Below are 19,618 nucleotides of genomic sequence, written 5' to 3'. Positions count from 1 at the left end.
TGTAACAAAGAGGATGACAAGCGTTGATGGGGATGCAGAGAAATTAGAACTTTCGTGCCTCGCTGGTGGGGACAAGGAAGCAGCGCAGCCGCGGTGGGAAATCGATACGGTGATTCCTCAAATGTTTAAACATAGCATCACCATATGGTCCAGCCATTCCCCTTCTGGGCGTACTCCCAAAAGAACTGAAAGCAAGGCCTCAAATAGATCTGGGTGCACCGAGCTCATCGCAGCATTATTCACCGCAGCCGGGCGCTGGGGGGAGGCATAAAGGGTCTGCTGGACGGCGCCCCAGCGCCTGCTGCATCCCGACGCTGGAATACTATGCGGCCCTAAAGAGGAGGGGGAGTCAGACACCTGCTGCCACGTGGGCAAGTCTTATCGTGCTGGGTGAGAGAAGCTGGTCATGAAAGGACAGACATCGGCATTCCACGGAATGTCTGAGATTCAGAGGGGGAAGAACAACGGTGGTTGACGGGCTGGGGCAGGGGGAGCGAGGGGTCAGTGTTTCATGGGTATGGAGTTGGGGGGTTTTGAAGATTTTACTTATTTATTCATGAGAGACACAGAGAGAGACACAGCTTCTCTCTGAAGCTCCTGTTGCTCCGGCACAGAGGTCAGAACGGGGGCCCGCGGGCGCGTCCCAGTCGTGTGGCACTTCACAGAGAGCGGTGTTGGTGTGTCCCGGCCCAGTCAGCCCTGGCGACAGCGCGTGGGGCAAGCACCGCTGCTCCTCATTAGTGACGCGGGAAGGGGAGGCCCGAGGGGCGAGGTCGTCAGGGGCCACGGGGCCGTCGGGCTTGCCTGAGCACCTGCCTTCCCGCTACCCGGGCGCGGAAGTGGTTGTGGGCTCGTGCGAGCTCACACTTAACGTGCCCGACGCCGAGTGCCGGGCTCGTGCAACCGAGTAACGAGAAGCACAAACTGACGTGGCTGCTGCCCTCCCGGTGACCGAGAATAGTGGAGCCGGTGACTCGCCGCCCCGAGTGCTCTTCACACGCCGTGGCTCGGGAGGTGCTCCACATCCAAGCCGTAGTCACGCACCACTGGGACTTCGGCTTCGAAAGATGCCCTTTAATTTGAGGGTGGAGGGAGCTTTCCCTCCAAACCCATTGTCGCAGGTTGCAGCGATTCGTCAAAATTCTGCAAAGTGTCTGATTCCGATAAAAACGAGTAGCCAGGTTGTTCGCTCATTATGCAAGAACGGTTTCACTTGGGGCCCTAAATTTCCTTTTTTATTGTTCTTCTTGGAGGGGATGGCTAATGTAAGTGGGAGGGACCTGGCAAGGCCCCACGGCTGCCCTTAGGCATTTTACGAGCCCCCCCTCTGCCCCCCGTTCCCCGCCCAGGACAAATGGCTGGGTCAGTGCAACCTTGAGGTTCTCAGCACGGGGCTGGTGTTCACCGTCCTCGGAGGCCCACCCCCCCTCAGTGAGCTCAGAACCCCAACCCCTGTGCTCCACAGTGTCGACCCACTGGCTTTCTGTGCGTCTGGGAAGCTGTGGTTCCTCGTTTGGTGTTGACACCCCCTTGTTGGGAGCAAGCCTCCCCGAATCTATTACCTGGTTAACAGAAGTAATGTTCCCTGAGACAAGACGGCTGATGGGGTTTTTTTTTTCCTCTTAAGATTTTTTTTAAAGATTTTATTTATTTATTCATGAGAGACCCAGAGAGAGAGAGGCAGAGACCCAGGCAGAGGGAGCAGCAGGCTCCATGCAGGGAGCCCGACATGGGACTCGATCCCAGGACCCCGGGGTCACGCCCTGGGACAAAGGCAAAAGCTCAGCGACGGAGCCACCTAAGCATCCCAAGACTGTGTCTTTTTAATGCCTTGATCACTTTGCATTCAACTTAAAACTTTACCCGATTTTCCGTATTCCGTGAAAGAGCGAAAGACACAAAGCTGACGGGCATTATTTGAAACTGAAAATATAGCAAAAAAAAAAAAAAAAAAATCCGTGGCAAATCAAAATGGGAAATAGTTCCTCGTTATAGGTGAGGTCTTACTCTTAACGCTGCTTCAAAGATAAAGAAATTATGAAGTCAAGCCTATTTTTAAAGAGAGGCTTTTTTTTTTTTTTTTTTTGAAAGTGAAGTTCTTTGATTGTGGCATTAATAGAACTGCAACAGAATGGTATGTGGTCCCTTTAACGTAAAATGAGTAAGTGTTTGCTGAGCGACTCCTTTGTTCTCAGACCGTGAGGACAGCCTGCGCCACGTACGAGACGCAGCCCCTGCCCCGGAGAGCGCACGGTTCAGTGGATGAGAGAAGCGGGACACACCGATAAATCTGACCGCACCCACGGCGGAAGCTGCTAGGCGTTGCTCTTCCCCCTTCCTCCGGTTCTTTGCAAGATCTGCAAGGGTCTCCTCTAAAACACCTCGGGACTCTGTCCTCCCCTTGGTTTCCAGTTTCGGAGACGGCCTAAGCTGGCGGCCGAGGGCGAGACTGTTTTCCCTGTAGACTTACTGCCTGATGATTGTGATTCATTCAAACCAGGTGGCAGGTGCTTCCCTTCAAGAGGTGTCTTTGTGTTCCTCTCACACCAGAGTCGCCCGACGTCGGGCCTTCCCTCGTGGTCCACACCACCGTCCCATTTGGGGTCACGCACATGGAGCGCAGCACCGAGGACGTGCAGGAGCTCATCCTCCAGCAGCTGGAAACCGTTTTGCCAGGCCTGCCTCGACCAGCGGCCGCCAAATGCCAGAGGTGGAGACATTCACAGGTAATCGGGGAATCCGGGGGCGAGGGCACAGTCTCCTCCGTCAGCGCTGACCCGGTGAGCCGGCCTGACTCCTCTCTCTCATCTCCGCCACTTCGTAGCGAAAGAAACGAGCGATGTGGTCCCGGGAATGACTCTTCGGTTGCCTCAGGTGCAACCGTACACGTCCTCAGGTCGTCTTAGCCCGTTATTTCTCAACGAGAGATGCGTGCAACGTTCCCCAGGGTTGTGTTCAAAGCATCGCAAGGCGTCTACACCCTGAAAATCTGGGGTTTCCTATGCAGGCAAGGCAGGTTATATATCAAAATGCAGCTGTTTCTCTGGGGTTTTTTCCTAAATCAGTACTGTGGTTATATAGAAACCACTGGAACCTCCCAAATTTTTTTGCAATATGTCAAAGTAACCTTGTAAGTATATTTTGCTACCACAATTTTCATTTTTATTAAGTTCCCACTTTGGTTTTGACTGCCGCTGGCAAAGCTCCTTGGGAGACAAAGATGAATATGTGTATAATTCAGCTACTTGAGCTGTTTTTCTGGGTTAGATAAACCTGCTGATTGCTCTCCTCGCTCAGACTTTGAGCTCTTTACACTAAGTAAATGTTGACTTTTCTGAAAATCTCTGCATATTCCAGCAGAAGTTTGTGGGTATTTGTAGAAAAAGTCTTTTGATCTGTAAACTTCGCCGTAAAGCCATCTGGGGCCAGAGGAGCAAAGGGCAGAAGGAGAAAATCAGCGGCGACCTGTCTATTTTTTCCCAAGATTTCCGAGCCCGTTGGTTGACCGAAGTATCGGCACAGCCGGTTACCCAACTTGGGAAGCCTTTTAAAAAGATGGTATTGTGAGAAATTGCAGCAGATTTTGTATATTTTACAGGGCTTCCCAAAATCAGAGGAAATGGCAAATTATTTCCTAAAATACTGCGGCATGTCTGTGTGTTTACCCGCGTCTTCTCAAGTTCAATTATACAGTGAACCTTTGGGGAAAATATTTACTTAAACGTATCATGGTCACTTTGGAAGACTTCACTTTTTCCTTTTAAAAGCATTGAAAAATCTCATAGCTAATGTCCTTAAGTGCTACTTAACTCAATTTTAGGTTGGCTTGAAAAAGAAGACGGGGAAATCATCCCGTCGATATAATTTGAAGCTAGATGTATTACGCAGCAAGTCATTTTGCAATTTATAAATATTCCTTTAAAAGAAACAACAGTTTGTGAGTTTCTTCTTGTGACTTCCGCAAAGTAAGTTAATAAACTGAAAAGATGGGTCTTATTTCTTCAAATTTAATGTGTTAATAGAAATAGATTTGTGCTCTAACCACAAAATGACCTATTCAAAGTTGTGCAATATCACAAAATTTAATAAAAAATATTTGAACACAAAGTACATCCAAACCCTAGCCATGATTTTTATTACAGTTTGGATGTTCTCTCTTGAAATCAACCCAGGGCATTTACAGCTCTGTTGTCACAAAGTCTACGTCAGCTGCAAAGTCTAAAAGGGAGTAAGTTGTTTCATTAAAACTTAGAAGTTTGCATTTTTTCAGTATTCATACTCCTCTTAAAGTACCTTGGGCATCATTCTACAGAGCAGAACGCTGTCATTTTTGCCAGAGATCTTGCCTACACTGGGAGATAGGGGATGGTGATGTCGGATAGATAGATGCTAGGTCAGATAGATAGATGATAGGTAGATAGATAGATAGATAGATAGATAGATAGATAGATGATAGAGAGATAGATGATAGATGATAGATGATAGAGAGATAGATAAGTGATAGATAGATGAGAGATAGATGATAGATGATAAATGATAGATGATAGATGATAGATGATAGAGAGCTAAAGAGAGATGATAGATGATAGATGATAGAGAGATGATAGATGATAGATGATAGCGAGATAGATGATAGATATAGATAGATAGATGATAGATGATAGAAAGATGATAGATCGATAGATAATAGATGATAGATAGACGATAGAGAGATGATAGATGATAGAGGGATAGATGATTGATAGACAGATAATAGATAGATGATAAATAATCTCCCACATCACCTCAGAAAAAGGAATAATGAATGACAGGTCCAGAGACATAATAGGATTTAACTAGTTTTCAGTTATTGTTCCCAAGAGAACATTTCTCCAGGGCTTTTCAAAGATCCATAGTGACCTTTGAAATTGGACATAAATGCATGCCGCCTCTTGCCTTGCCAGCCCAGAACACGTGCTCTAGCTTTAACAAGCTCATCGCGTGTGTCCGTGAATGCGGTCATGGGAGCGCGTCCACGAATATGGACATGGGTGCATGTCCATGAATATGGTCTACTACATGCATGGACTGAAGGGAAGGATGGTGTAGGAACAGGAACAAAAATGAAAGAGGATCGGGATCCCTGGGTGGCACAGCGGTTTAGTGTCTGCCTTTGGCCCAGGGCACGATCCTGGAGACCCGGGATCGAATCCCACGTCGGGCTCCCGGTGCATGGAGCCTGCTTCTCCCTCTGCCTCTCTCTCTCTCTGTGACTATCATAAATAAGTAAAAAAATTTTAAAAAAGAAAAAAAAAGATTAAAAAAAATGAAAGAGGATCAACCACCTGGTTTTGAACTTCCCTTCATTTCTGAGAAGAGGTGCAATCCCCATACTGGGGAAATCCCACCCATACTTTCTTCCAGCCTGGGTCCCACACTATGTTCCTTTCTTTTCCTCCTTCCCCTCTCCTCTTCCACCCCAAACGTCTCTTAGTCTTCATATTCCATCCCCTTTCGTTTTCTTCCCCCTTTCTGATGAACAGATGATAGAGCCCTTCAAACCCTCATTTTATGAAATCCTCATGTCCCCCACCCCCGGAAGCAATAGGTGGCGTGGATTCCCCATGCTAGATCCCTCAGGGATTGATTCTTTGTTTCGATTCGTTTTATTTTCCCCCTTTCTCTCTTCTTCTGGGATCCCTGCACTGCACCCTGGCACCCAATGGCTGCGAAGGGGAGGGGAGAAGAGGGAGAGAGCGACCAATCATGAGCACCCATACTGTGGCAGGTAGGAGCTGGGCCTTCAAACGTGTGATCTCTGGACATCGAAAGCCTGCTAAGGGGGCTAGCTTTAACCCACTCTAGCGATGAGAAAACTGAGGCCTCAAAGCCATGACATAAATCCCCTGAGGTCCCCGGCTAGTAATGACAAAATCAGGCGTCCCGCCTGCCAGTCCCTCCTGCTCATCACTGACCCGCTGTATGATGTGGCTGCTGCAACAAGCCACCACAAGCCACCACAAGCTCAGTAGCTCAAAACAACGTAAATGTCTCATCTTACGGCTCTGGAGATCAGAAGTTCATGACGGGCTAAAGTCGAAGGGCGAGCAGGCTGTATTTCTTTCTGCAGTCTCTAGAGGACGACCCAGGTTCCCGCCTTTTACATTTTTTAGAAGTTGCCCACATTCCTTGGCTCGAGGCCCTTCCTCCATGTTCAGAGTCAGCGATAGTTGGTCAGATCCCGTCATGCATCACTCTGGCCGTTGCTTTTGCCACTACTCTCCCTCGAGGACCTTGTGATTCCTGTGGACCTGCCTGGATATTCCAGGAAAATCTCCCGATCTTGGGTTCAAGTGATGAGCAATGTTTATTCCAGCTGCACCTTTCATTCTGCCTGCGACGCAGCCCTGGCAGGTGCTGGGGATTAGGGTGTGGACATCTTGGGTCGGGGTGAGGGGAACATGACTTCCGTCCCCGACTTCCTCGTGGGTTCCTTTAGAGGCATATCTCCCGCTATCCTCATCAAACCTCCAGAGCGAGCATCACCCCCGTGGACGCCCCTCTCAGCAAGTGGCCGCTATCTGGAAGGGGTCAGGGGGTATTAGGGGTGGGGGCCACTTCTGGTGCCCCGCTGCTGCTCTGCTGTGCCTGGGCTGCCTATAATGTCACTTACCCACGGTGATGGGAGCGGGGAGACAGATGTCCGTTATTGCTCATTTGCTCGCTTGCTGTGCGCATTTAATGATTGCCTGCGGTACGCCCACGACCCTGCTCACGGGACCGCAGGGGCTAAGATTTGCGGACGGCCTTCTCCCAAGGCACTCAGCTGAATTTTTGGTCTTGAGTAAGATGATGGTGCACGCTTGTGGGCGCGGCTCTGCTGGGAGAAAAGAAGAAGATGAAGGAGGAAGGCGGCTCTGTGCCTCCCATTTGGGTTTGAATAAAACGCTTGAGGAGGTGGATGCAAACTTAGCAAAGCGATGGCAGGTTTTCATGGTCCCCAGTCCTCCCTTCGGCGCTCTTTGCCCTCCATCATTTACAGGTTTATGCAGTTCACGTAACTCGATGTCTAAGCTGTGATGCGTCGCATTACGGTTTCTGTAACCCGTAGGAGAGTAACGGATGCAGAGATGCCTTTCCGTGACCCTCGACGGGACAGGCGATCAGTTCAACGACCCTAACACTCTCGCTGCTATTCGCTGTGCTTTCCCCCTGTTCGGGGTCTTACCGTGATGCCTTCCTCAAACTATAGTCAATGCCTGATTCGCTTGTGAGTTTAAGTTTCCCCACCTTTCTTCAGTCCCCGAAAATGCCAGCGGCCCCCTCCTCCACTTTGTGTAGCACCCTCATGGATTAATCTCTTTAAAATAAAAACAGAGCAATGAGCAAAAAGAAAATAACCGAATGTATTTTCAAATACCAAGGGAATCAGGAGAGGAGTTTAAGATACATCGGTATCTCTGGCAAGATAAATGGATCCGGACTCACCTCTTATGCTTTGCAGCACTAAGAGGAATCAAGCGTCTTCTGTAGTTACAGGGTTTTTTGGTGTTTGTTTTTACTTAGTCTTTTGCCCTGAGAGGCAGTCTGTTCGTATTTTGTAAGGGAAAAAAATCATGAACTCCTTAAGAATCTGATAGAAGCTGGGGCGCCTGGGTGGCACGGACAGTTAAGCATCAGACTCTTGATATCAGCTCAGGTCATGATCTCAGGGTTGTGAGTTCGAGCCCCAAGTTGGGCTCCATACTCTGCCCTCAGTCTACTTGAGATTTTCTCTGATCCTCCCTCCCCCTTGGCTCATGTGCTCGCTCGCTTCCTCTCTTTCTCTCTTTCAAATAAATATTTTAGAAGAAAATCTGATAGTAGCTATGAGCATGAAGGTTCTCATCATTTCAAAATATGCATGTACATGCGATCACAAAAATTGCATACAATTATGAGGATTTCTAAACAACCTAAAGTCTTCCCATGAGTCCAGCATCAAGAGTACCTGCTATAAATGTTATACTCCTATATCCTGTGCGATTTAAGAGCCCTTCACAGCCCCGTCTTGTGTTGCAGTCAAGGAAACAATTCCACAACCAAAAGAAATTAAAATACAGGCATATCTTATTTTATTGCATTTGGCTTTATTGCATGTCATAAGATATTGTGGGTTTTGTTTTTTTTGTTTTTGTTTTTTTTTTACACAAGATTTCTGGCAACCCTCAGTGGAGCAAATCTATCAGCACCATTTTTTTTACCAACAGAATGTGCTCACTTCATGTGTCTGGGTCATATTTTGGTAATTCTCACATTATTTCCAGCTTTCTCATTGTTATTATATTGATGACGGTGATCTGTGCTCAGTGGTTATGCCTCGCTGAAAGCTTAGACAATGGTGAGCACTTTGTAGCAATAAAAATATGTTTAAATTAAGGCATGTATGCTTTTGAAGACGTAATGCTATTGCACACTCAATTGGCTACGGTGTAGTGTAAACATAACTTTCCTGCGTACGGGAAACCGAAAGAATTCCTCTGATTCGCCCAATTGCAATTCTCGCTTTTTTTGCGGTGGTCTGAAACCGAAGCCATGGTATCTCCAAGGTAGGCTTGGAACTCCAGTCTTTACAAGTACCTTCTCTGAAACTTTGAAGAATATCCAAAATTTGTCATCCTCGCCGGTACTTTTGGAAGTCTATCTTCTCACTCTCTATACCTCCTGCTTCTGGAAGCTCCCACACCTTCCCTGTGCGGTCCGTACCTCTCAATTCCCCACTGAAATTTCTCTGACCAGCAGCCCTGTGGTTTATCTCCTCCCACCTGTCCTCCCTTCAGCCTCCTCTTCACATTCTTCACTTCTGATCTATCTTTTCCCCCCATTTTGGCTTCTTCATTACCTCAGTTGGCATAGTCCTCCCCATGAGTAGAAGGAATTACATGAGAAAAGAAGAAATGTACAACGGCTTATGGCCAGAATTTTCCTTAGTGGTTGGTGTTTGGTGGGGGAGCAAGTGCACACACCAAAGAGCCTGAGACCACCTCGTACTTACACTCTTCCCCTCCGTGAGGTTAATTTCGGGTGTGTGATTGTGCCTAGGTCAGCCCTGGAAGGTCAAGTGATAATTGATATTTTCAATTTTCTTTCATTCTTATGCATTTTCTATTATATCGCCCTCATTATCTTGTTTTGCGTAGGTTGGAACTAGAAGGCAGTGATTGTATAAACATGCCAAAATTACAAACCCAAAGGATTGTCCTCTTCAAAGTAGTCGGTCACCTTGATAAGCTACACCCTTATTCCAACAAGATGGCGCACCTCTTTCAGAGCCCGGCGTGTCTTCCTTGGCCAACCATTGATTGGATCAGGCCCTTGGAATTTGAGCTTTAATTCAATGTTTTAGGAACAAAGTCACTTGGACTTAAATCTTTTTAATTAAATAAATGGCCGATTCTGACACTTTTCTTAAATGGTACAGACTCACACATACAGCTTTCCAGTTTAAGTACTTTGAAAAAATAACCGTTGTGTTTAAGAGTTAAAGTATGCCCCGGGTATTGCCTGCTAGTTTATGACCACAGTAAAATTGTGCTCTGTTGATCATTCGGCCCCTAGCCCTGTGATTTTTTTCTCCCATATTTGTGCTCTATAATTTCTGGAGTTTTAATAATTTTTTAAGATTTTATTTATTTATTCAGATAGAGAGAGAGAGAGGCAGAGACACAGGCAGAGGGAGAAGCAGGCTCCATGCTGGGGGCCCGACGCGGGACTCGATCCCAGGACTCCAGGATCGTGCCCTGGGCCAAAGGCAGGCGCCAAACCGCTGAGCCACCCAGGGATCCCCAATTTCTGGAGTTTTAATAATGTGATTATGATCTTGGACTCTGGCATCAGACAGGTTTAGGTTCAAAGGCCAGCTCTCAGTGGGCCTCTGACAGGCCAGACTGGCACTCCAGGTCCCAAGGCCCATCCATGAACGGTAACAACTGAACCTCCCTCATAAGGCTGTGGTTGGAATGAAATGGGGCAACACAGTAGAAAACATTTACCACAGATGCTAGTACAAGGCAAGTTCTCAGGAGATATTACTAAACGGGGAGGAAGAGAAGGTGGGGCCACTTCCTAGTATCTGAGCTCATGTATCCCTGTCCCCTTGTTTTCTTTTTTAACATTATTTTATTTTTTTAATTTTATTTAAATTCAGTTATTTAACATATAATGTATTGTTAGTTTCAGGGTAGAGGGCAGTGATTCATCAGTCTTACATAACACCCAGTGCTATGACATCACGTGCCTTCCTGAATGCCTATCACCCCGTTACTCCATCCCCCCTCCCTTGCTTTCTTTTCTTGACTACCTCTCTTCGTGGCCACATGCTGTCCTACTTTTTTGCTTTTCTTACTCTCTTTTCAGAGTTTCTCTCTGTCGTGTTCTCTGCTTCACTTATGCAAATAGTTCTGGACAGGCATGTTTCCGAAGGACTGATTCAATGCCAGGGACTACGACAAGTAGTCGTATCATAGGGAGTGTTGAATAACATCAGAGCAAAGTGAAACCAAAGAGATGGATTTCTGTGGACACAAGGAACTCTTGTCAGTTGGTTTTTTTTTTTTTTAAGCTTATACATTTTTCAGCTTCTTGCTATTTATTCCCAGACTGACTTGCACATTTTTTAGTGTTTGGTAGTTAAACACATTTATGCCACTTATGCCATGAGTCAACATTTCCTGGCATGAAATTATGGCCGCAGGAGCGCTCTTGCCTATGTGCCATGAGTTTCCGGTAATGTATGGAGAGCCCAAACAGGCCCCTTGGGGATCAGTGGACTGTGGCATGAGCCAGTCCATCCACAGCAGGCCACCTAACAGGTGTCGGTACTAAGTACTCCATTGCGTAATCTCCCACCTCTTTGTCACTGGCTCATTACTAACGAGTTGTTTCAGTTTATATGAGGTAACTGCATATGTGTGAGATCATTGGCTGAGAAGTTCTGATCATTGAATTAGGGATGTACAGTCACAGTTTAATTGAAGTTTATATGAGCAGATATTTCCCCTTTTGACAAAATTCCATATTATGCAAACTATTAAATGTTTTAACACATAGGAATTTAATTAAATCATTTTTTTCTGCAGTACTCATGAGACTGGCCCTACCATGTATTCAGTATCACACTTTTTCAGAACTAATTATTTTGAACAGCATTACTTTATAGAAAACTTTCTCAAAGAATCTGTGTCATTTCTCCTGGACAAATGCTATATATATTCATCTGCAGTCAGTATTACTACTTAAAACTTGATGATGACTGTTACTGTATGGGTGTGGACACCCCAGGAGAAATAAGCCCTATTCCAGCACTATTCCATAAAGCATAAGTCTACTTGATCTATTCAGGGTAGACATCAGTATTATGCTATAAAACCAACAAACAGAAAAGTTCAGTTGACAAAGGCTATTTATATCCATATTAGAAATTAATCATGTATATTCATGTTTCCATTTTTTTTCATGTTTCCGTTTAACACACCTATATTGAGCTCCTACTCTGTGCCAGACATTATGCAGGATTCTAAAGATTTTATTTATTTATTTGAGAGAGACACAGAGAGAGCATGAGCAGAGAGAGGGAGAAGCCAGCTCTCCACTGAGGAGGGGGCCCAGTGTGGGGCTCGATCCCAGGACCCTGGGGTCATGACCTGAGCTGAAGGCAAACACTTAACCCACTGAGCCACCCCAGTGCCCCAACATTATATAGGATTCTAAAGACTCAAAGACAGCTCCCTTCTTTCAAGCTTCCATATAATCAGCAAAGCTAACCAAAAAGCAGATAATCATGATGTAGTGTGGTTTGCCATAAGAAAGTCATGTATAATATACACTGTGAACACAGAGAGCTGGAGGAGAGAGTGGTAGTACATAGCTTCCTAAGAGAGGATGTTACTTGAGCTAAATCCTACACACTGAAGTCAGAGAGGCAAAAGGAATGATGTTGGAATGATGTTCCAACAACAGGTGCAGTTCCAGAGGTGGGAGAGTGCAAGGTGCATTCTTTCTTTTCACCTTGGTCTTTGCACCTGGGTCTAAAGCACTTCTATAGACATGACCAAACACATCATCATTTTATCAGTGTGTGTGTGTGTGTGTGTGTATGTGTGTGTATTCATTATATATTCTCCTAGATATTCATTCTCTCTGTCTCAAAAATGCCATTTATTTTTTATTTATTTTTTAACCATTTATTGATTTTAGAGGGAGAGCATGCATGCGCCCATTGAGGGAAGGACAGAATTTCAAGCCAACTGCCCGCTGAGTGCAGAACTTGACACCAGGCTTGATCTCATGACCTTGAGATCAGGACCTGAGCCAAAATCAAGAGTCAGCCACCCAGGTGCCCCACAAACAATGCAATTTATTAATTCTCTAGTTTATGTAGCTCCCTGGGCTTTGTACTTAACTCGCTTCACCCTCCAAGCACTGTGTGGAGTGTCTACTCCTTCTCCATTGCACAGATGAGGAAGTTGGGAAGTAGATGCTCAGTACATTGCGTGAGGTTCTTCCAGTGGGAAGTGGCAAAACTGGAATTCAACCACAGGTCTGTTCAAAAGCGAGTGCTTTCAAACACTTCACTCTACTGCCAGTAATTGTTTGAGTTCTGGCTTTCCCCCAAGTATGACACATTCTTCTATCATCATCCTTTTGCTGCTGTCAGCTAGAAATAATAGTTAACATTTACGCTCTGATTTTAGAAAGCACTTTTATACTTCTTTTCATTTGATCCTCACAACAATTCTAACCGATCAGGAAGTAAATATTACTATCTTTGCTTTAAATGAAGAAACTGGGGTTCATGTTGCATGGTTGTTGCCTAACGTGACGCAACCAGTAAGTAGCAAAATAGAGATTGGATGTTTCATTTTAGATTCAGAAGTCCACATTTCACACTGTATGCAAAAATGAACTAAACATGGATCATAGACCATAAAACCTTAAACTATAAAACTTCTAGAAGAAACCATAAGAGAAAAGCTTTACAATATTGAGTTTGGCAAACATGTGTCTTAGATAAGACACAAAAAGCACAAATTATAAAATAATAGATTGATAAATCAGGCTTGATAAAAATTAAAAACAATGTCTTTGAAAGACACTGTTAAGAAAATAAAAGGACAAGACACAGACTTGGAGAAAACATTTGCAAAAACATATATCTGATAAGAGACTAGTGCCCAGAATATATAAAGAACTGTCACAAATCAGTAATAAGAAAATGGCCCAATTATTTAAAAGTTATTTGGAAGGGCAACTTTACTAAAGAAGAGGTATGAATTTAACACTGTAGATGTAATTCTACAATGAAAACTTTGAGACATTGTTGAAAGAAATTAAGAAAGACTTAAATACAGGAAAATACACTTTATATTCATAGATTTGGAGTTTTTGGGGCTTTTTAGGTAAACTCTGTGCCCATTGTGGGGCTTGAACTCATGACCCCAAGATCAGGAGTTACATGCTCTACCAACTGAGCCAGCCAACTCTCCCAGGAGACTCAATATTTTAAAGGCAATATTACCCAGAGTGATCTACAGACTCATTGTAATCGCTATCAAGTTCTCAATAGCCTTTGCAGAAATGCCGACCCCAAAATTTATATGGAGTTGCAAGGACCCCAAATAGCTAAAACAATCTCAAAAAAGAACAAACTAGAGGACTTACACTTTCTTATTTCTAAACTTACTACAAAGCTACCCTAATCTAAACAATGTGATATTGGCCTAAGAATAGACGTATAGATTAACGGAATAGAACCAAGCATCTGGAAAGAAATCTTATGTTAATTGATTTCTGATAAGTTTCCCCAAGAAATTCAATGGAAATAATAGTCTCTTTAACACATAGTGCTGATAACTGGATATGCACATCCAAAATAATGAAGTTGGTCCCTTAACTTACATCACATGCAAAAACTCACCAAAATGGATTAAAAATCTAATTATACAAGCTAAAATCATAAAATCTTGGAAGAAAACATAAGGGTAGATCTTCACAACTTTGTATTTGGCAATGGTTTCTTAGATATAACACCAAAAGCATAAGCAACAAGAGAAAAAAACAAATAATTTGGACTTCATAAAAATTCATAACTTTTGTGCATCTAGGATTATCAAGAAAGTAAAACAACAACTCATAGAATGGGAGAAAATATTTGTGAATCACTTAGCTGATAAGGTTCTATGATCCAGAATAGATAAAGAACTCTTGCAACTCAACAGGAAAAAAAAAATCAAACAATCCAATTTTAAAATGTGTCAAGGACCTGAATAGATATTTCTCAAAAAAAGAGATACAGGTGGTCAACAAGCACATGAAAAGATGCCCAGTGTCTTTTGTCATTAGGGAGATGCAAATTAAAACCACAATAAGATACCATTTCATACCCACTAAGATAAAGATAATTTGGGGGGAAAAATGAAAGAAAAAGGCAAAGAACAAATGCTGGTAAGTATGTGGGAAAGTTAGAATGCTCCTACCTTGCTGATGGGAATATAAAATAGTTTGGACATGTGGAAAACAGTGGGCAGTTCCTCAATAAATTATACATAGAGTTGCAAGATGACCAAAGTATTCCCCTCCTATATACCTAAAAGAATTGAAAACCTGTTCAAACAAAACTGTGTCCACAAATGTTCATAGTAGCACCATTTATAACAAGACAGGCCAAATGTCCATCATGGGCATGAATGGATAAACAAAATACGGTATACCAGAAGACGGACTAATACTCAGGCATAAAAAGCAATGAATTATACCTCAATTAAAACATCAGCCCCTAAGGGGGCACCTGGGTGGTTGGTTAAGCGTCTGACTCTTGATTTCAGCTCAAGTCATGATCTCAGAGTCCTGGGATGGAGCCCCACATTGAGTTGCCCACCCAGTGGGGAGTCTACCTGTCTCCCTCTCCTTCTTCCCCCCCCCCCGTTCACTCACGCAACTCTCACTCTCAAATAAACAAATAAATCCTTTATAAAAAAACAATCGTTAGGTGGGAAATATGTCTTCAACGTATTTCTAATAAGAGGACCCATGGGAAATTACATAGAAATACACATATTAAACATTTGAAGGACAAAAAAAAAAAAACCAATGAGATATTGACAAATGCTACGACGTGGAAAAACCTTGAAAACGTTGTGTGCCGTGAAAGAAACCAGACACAAAGGCTACATCTTGAACGATTCCACTTGTATGAAATATCTCAAATAGCCAAACCCATAGAGGCGGAAAGCAGATAAGTGTTTGTCAGTGGCTATTACTAATGTCATGTGTATTTTACCACACGCAAAAGAGAAGAGTTTGGATGGCAAGTAAGCTCACAAAAAATTGCTGAAGATCATTGGTCGTAAGGGAAATATAAATTAAAACTACAGTGAGATGCCATGACACAACTACTAGAACGGCTTAAATCAGAAACTCTGAAGGTACCAAGCGCCGATGAGGGTGTAAATGGAGCCTCACGTATCACTGTGGCAACGCAAAGTGGCACCAGCCCTTCTGGAACACGCTTTCACGGTTTCTTACAAGGTTAAATGCACACTTACCATCTGACCCAAGGGCCCCACACTTAGGGCTTTACCCAAGAGAAATGAAGACATCATCCACATAAAAACTGATCTGCAAATGTTCACAGCAGCTTTATCACTAATTGCCCCGAACCCCGGAAATAACCCAAATATTCATCACCTAGTAAGTGGGCAAAAGGTTGGATATCCATAAACGAAAATCTACTCAGTGACAAAAGGAAACAAGCTACTGCTGTTTGCGATGGCGTGAGTGACTCCCAGCAGCGTGATCTCGGTGAAAGGAGCCATACTCAAAGGCTAGCTACTGTTTCACTCTACCCGTGCGGCTTCCCGGAATAGGCAAAATTATAGGGATCGAAAATGGATCAGTGGTCACCAGGGGCTGTGACGAGGAGGAGATAAACTACGACGGGACACAAGGGAAATTTCAGGGGGTGACAGAAATGTTCTCTATATTATTTCTGTGGTAGTCAACAAGGCCGTGTACGTTGTCAAAATTCATAGAACAGTACGCGTATAAAAGGGTGACTTTCACTGTATAGAATTTATACCTCAGTTAAACTGACTTTTAAAACCACTTGTTTTTATCCTCCATTGTCGTCTCTCTGAGGAGCACAAGCATTGATTCTTTTAATTTCACAGGATTCGAAGTAGAAAGGAGGGTGTTTCTGGACCTGAAGACCAAAATGGCGGCCGTCTTTTGGCCCAAATCTCACAACGCAAACAAACCAAAAGCGTTTTTTGGCCCTCCGCATCCCACGATCCCACGCGATTGGATCTTTTGAACGACACAACATTTATATTGAGATGAAAATAAAAGGATTCCAGGCTGATGGTTCACCTCTTGAGGAAGAAGTGGCGTCCATCCCGCCAGCACCCTAGGCAGGCCGCCGACTGCTGGGAACGGAGTTGAAGAGCTAATGCATGAATATACTAAACCCCACTGAAGGGCAGGACATCTCCCACAAAATGAAAAGCTCTAAGGGGGACTGTAACACGACCATCGTTCTGGCCGTTAGGACCGCAGCAGTACTAGAGGAAATAGTCTCTCATCCTTCATTGTGTGCTTATGAACAACTCCTCGCCGGAATAGACGGCTCCAGCGTTCTCAGGACTGCAAAAGCTAGAATAGATCTAAACGGATTCAACGTAGACCTCAGGAATTGGATATACAATTTCAGCAAACTATGGCCTTCGCAATTCAAGCCCCACTAAAGCTGCTCCATGGATCATATAATTGATTTGTGGCACTTTCTGCCTGCATCTACCCCATGGCCTATTAAAGTGGGATAGACAAATAACCAATAAAGCGGAAAGCTCCGCCGGGAATTGACCAGACCGCATCACTCTCTTCACACCTAGGGTGTTCCGACCAATAGTAATTTTACAGCGGCTCTCTGTAGCCCCAGACGCAGAGCCCTGCAGCCCGGAGCCCACAACACAAGCAGGCCTTTCCCTAAAGCACGACAGAGAATCGGGCTCATGAAATCACCATTATATACAATAGAGCACTGGCGACGCGAGTCGAGCACAGGCAAGAGGACACGAGGAACGCAACGCTTAAGAACCAGTCAGCAACGCACCGTCTCCGCAGGAAAGCACCCGGTGTTGATGCAGCTCTATGTGGATACGAAGGACTACGACACGGGATGATTTTTAAAAAGCCTCAAACACCCGTGGCTGCAAGAAGTGCAAGAGTTTTTAAGGAAATATACCTAAAAATAGACCGAGTAGCGTAATCAGCCGTCCCGTGCATCATTATTACCCCAGTTCTCAGTATTGCTTATCTTCCATAATATGCAGCGTACGGCTAAGAACAGCCCATATCATCACTTGTCTTAATCACACAGCAAATATATTCCATACGTGTATGACTTCGGTCTGTGCCACTAAAGAGCGCAGAGACTTGACTGTTCTAAGAGAGAATCTGTAAAAGATACAGACATACATTGGCCAGGTCACCCGGAAAATGTGGCTTCTTATCTTCATGACACCTAGAACTTTCTAGAATGTTCTAGAATAGCCAGGAAAGAGAGTTATTTAAAGGATTCTTTAGACTTTCTGTTATCTTACTTTTCAGGATGTTCTTCACAGCACCATTTTGTGAGCTGAGGCTGGATTGTCTGGGTCGTCACTTGCTGTTTGAAATTCAGGCTAATCCAGCCTTTGCCTGGTTTCTACAAAAGGTGAGCCAGAGGCAGAGAATCCCACGTTCTGGAAGTCAGAAAAAGGAGCAAGGGCACCCGAAGAGTTGACTCCTGCGCGGTGCATGTGCTGGGGAGCTGAGTTAGGGTGGGCAGGTGTCACGTGCGATGACATAGGAGGCGAGTAACGTGATGGTTCCGAAGGCAAAGGGAACTTTAGAGACTGAAACACCAGAGAAACGTATTATCATAGATGGGGAGAAAAAAAAAGTTTCTCCACGTTTTGAAGGCCATTTGAACACTGAGAATTTGCAACTTTCTGAAGTTTGGATTAGTATTTTGTTGGCCCACATGCACACATCCTCCGAGCAAACATTTATTCAACACCAGCCGCGTACAATGGAGTTGGAGATGCTGGGAATATGAAAATGGAAGAAAAGAAGAAAAAACCTACCCCCGGAAAACAAAAACAACCCTCGTGGCCCGCTGTTTCTGAGGACTTATAAGGCTTTTAAACAACAAATACTTCTTACCAAGTTGCCATTTGGTGAGTTAAGTGTGGAGGAATCAGCAACGTTTTTATTGCATTTTCACTGGCCCCAGGGGGGCTTTTAAAAAGTAGAAGCAAGGGATAGAAACATTACATTTTTAATTTGGCCAGTGGAACACATTTTTTTTTTTTTTAACTCAGGAAAAAATGCTTAGGGGCTGATGGTACTTTTCGCTCCTGACCCATCAGTGAGGTCTCCTCCTTTCCGGAGCGCCTGGGCCGGAGCCCCATCTATAAATATGTAAACAGACATTTCCACTAACATGAGCACAAGTCCCGGGCTCCCCTTCGTCTGTTTACATTTCTCCCTGTTTTTGTAAACAGGCATATGATAGATGCTTGAAGTCAGTGCCTCGGGAACATGGCAGGGACGGGGAGATGTACACATGGGATCAGCGCAGCCCACGTTTCCCTGCAGCTTCTTGCGGTCCGGACGTAGGCATTTATTCCACATTGGATGAATTCTATGCCCCTGGTGCCGACGTTGCCCTACAGCCTTGTGCGTGCTACCGGAGGGTCTAGCCGCAGGTGAACAGACGAAGGGTGTGCTAGCCCCAGATTCTAGTTCTAGCTGGATTAATATTTGGATAGAAGGGGGGATTGCACAAGTTTCTGGGAAATGAGTCGTACACAGATTTTATTCCATTTAAAAAAATTGCTCATCCACTCACCGAGTCCAAACCAAGGTTATGCGGCGTTACCTGAGATTACTGGTGGTTTTTCAAAGCTGACCTCTGCTCCCCTGCCCCAGACCCCCCTTCATGGAAAACATTCCTCGGGCTGAGCATCTCTGTGCTCAGGCCACCTTGGGCGCCTCGCCCCACAGCGGTGGTTCCAAGCGTTCTTATTTCATGGACCAGTAAAATCCCTCTAAAATATTTGGAGAAAAAAAATAAGTAATAAAATAAATAAAATAAAATAAAATAAAATAAAATATAAAATAATGAAATATAAAATAAAAATAAAATAAAATAAAATAAAATAAATAAAATAAAAAATTAAATTAAATTAATAAAATAAAATAAAATAAAATTTGGGGAACCACTATGATATTGCCATCTTTGCATCCTGCGATTAAGAATCTAAAAAGCAAAAGCACAGACATAAGCATTTAATGGAAGGAAGAACCAAAAAGCAAAAAAATAATAAAAATAAAATAAGTAAAACTATGACCTCATAACCAAGTTATAAATAGGATACATTTAGCTCTGTGAAGAAAAGCTCGTAATTGTCCTTATTTTTTCTCTTCTTGCCATAGAATGGCTTCTGGGAACCACTGCCTTTGAGGTTTGCATAAGGGCTTAAAAGAATAAGTTAAGTCAACCGAACGTTCCAGTTCTGCTGCTTACGTAGCTCACACGGGTGGCCGCGGAGAGGAGGCG

General features: G+C 44.1%; 1 protein-coding gene across 9 annotated transcripts in view; it reads left to right on the top strand.

Annotated features, from left to right (window-relative positions):
- The window catches only part of RNLS (renalase, FAD dependent amine oxidase), a 273,338-nt gene that overhangs the window by 212,556 nt on the left and 41,164 nt on the right, over positions 1 to 19,618 (top strand). For 7 of the 9 annotated variants that reach the window (XR_007406285.1, XR_007406284.1, XM_049102111.1 and 4 more), the window contains exon 6: positions 2,551 to 2,726. The exons of 1 other annotated variant lie outside the window; for it this stretch is intronic. Coding sequence is in view for 6 of the 8 variants with exons in the window: in XM_049102111.1 (XP_048958068.1) it covers positions 2,551 to 2,726 (176 nt within the window). In the remaining 2 variants the exon portion in view is untranslated. Of the gene's footprint in view, positions 1 to 2,550; positions 2,727 to 2,824; positions 3,068 to 19,618 lie in introns of those variants that run through there. One more of the 9 variants, XM_049102113.1, reaches the window with a different exon arrangement.

The sequence above is a fragment of the Canis lupus genome, chromosome 26 (assembly GCF_003254725.2).
Source record: "Canis lupus dingo isolate Sandy chromosome 26, ASM325472v2, whole genome shotgun sequence".
NCBI classification, from domain to species: domain Eukaryota; kingdom Metazoa; phylum Chordata; class Mammalia; order Carnivora; family Canidae; genus Canis; species Canis lupus.
The sequence above is the reverse complement of the archived record's forward strand: the minus strand, read 5'-3'. Positions and strand labels throughout refer to the sequence as shown.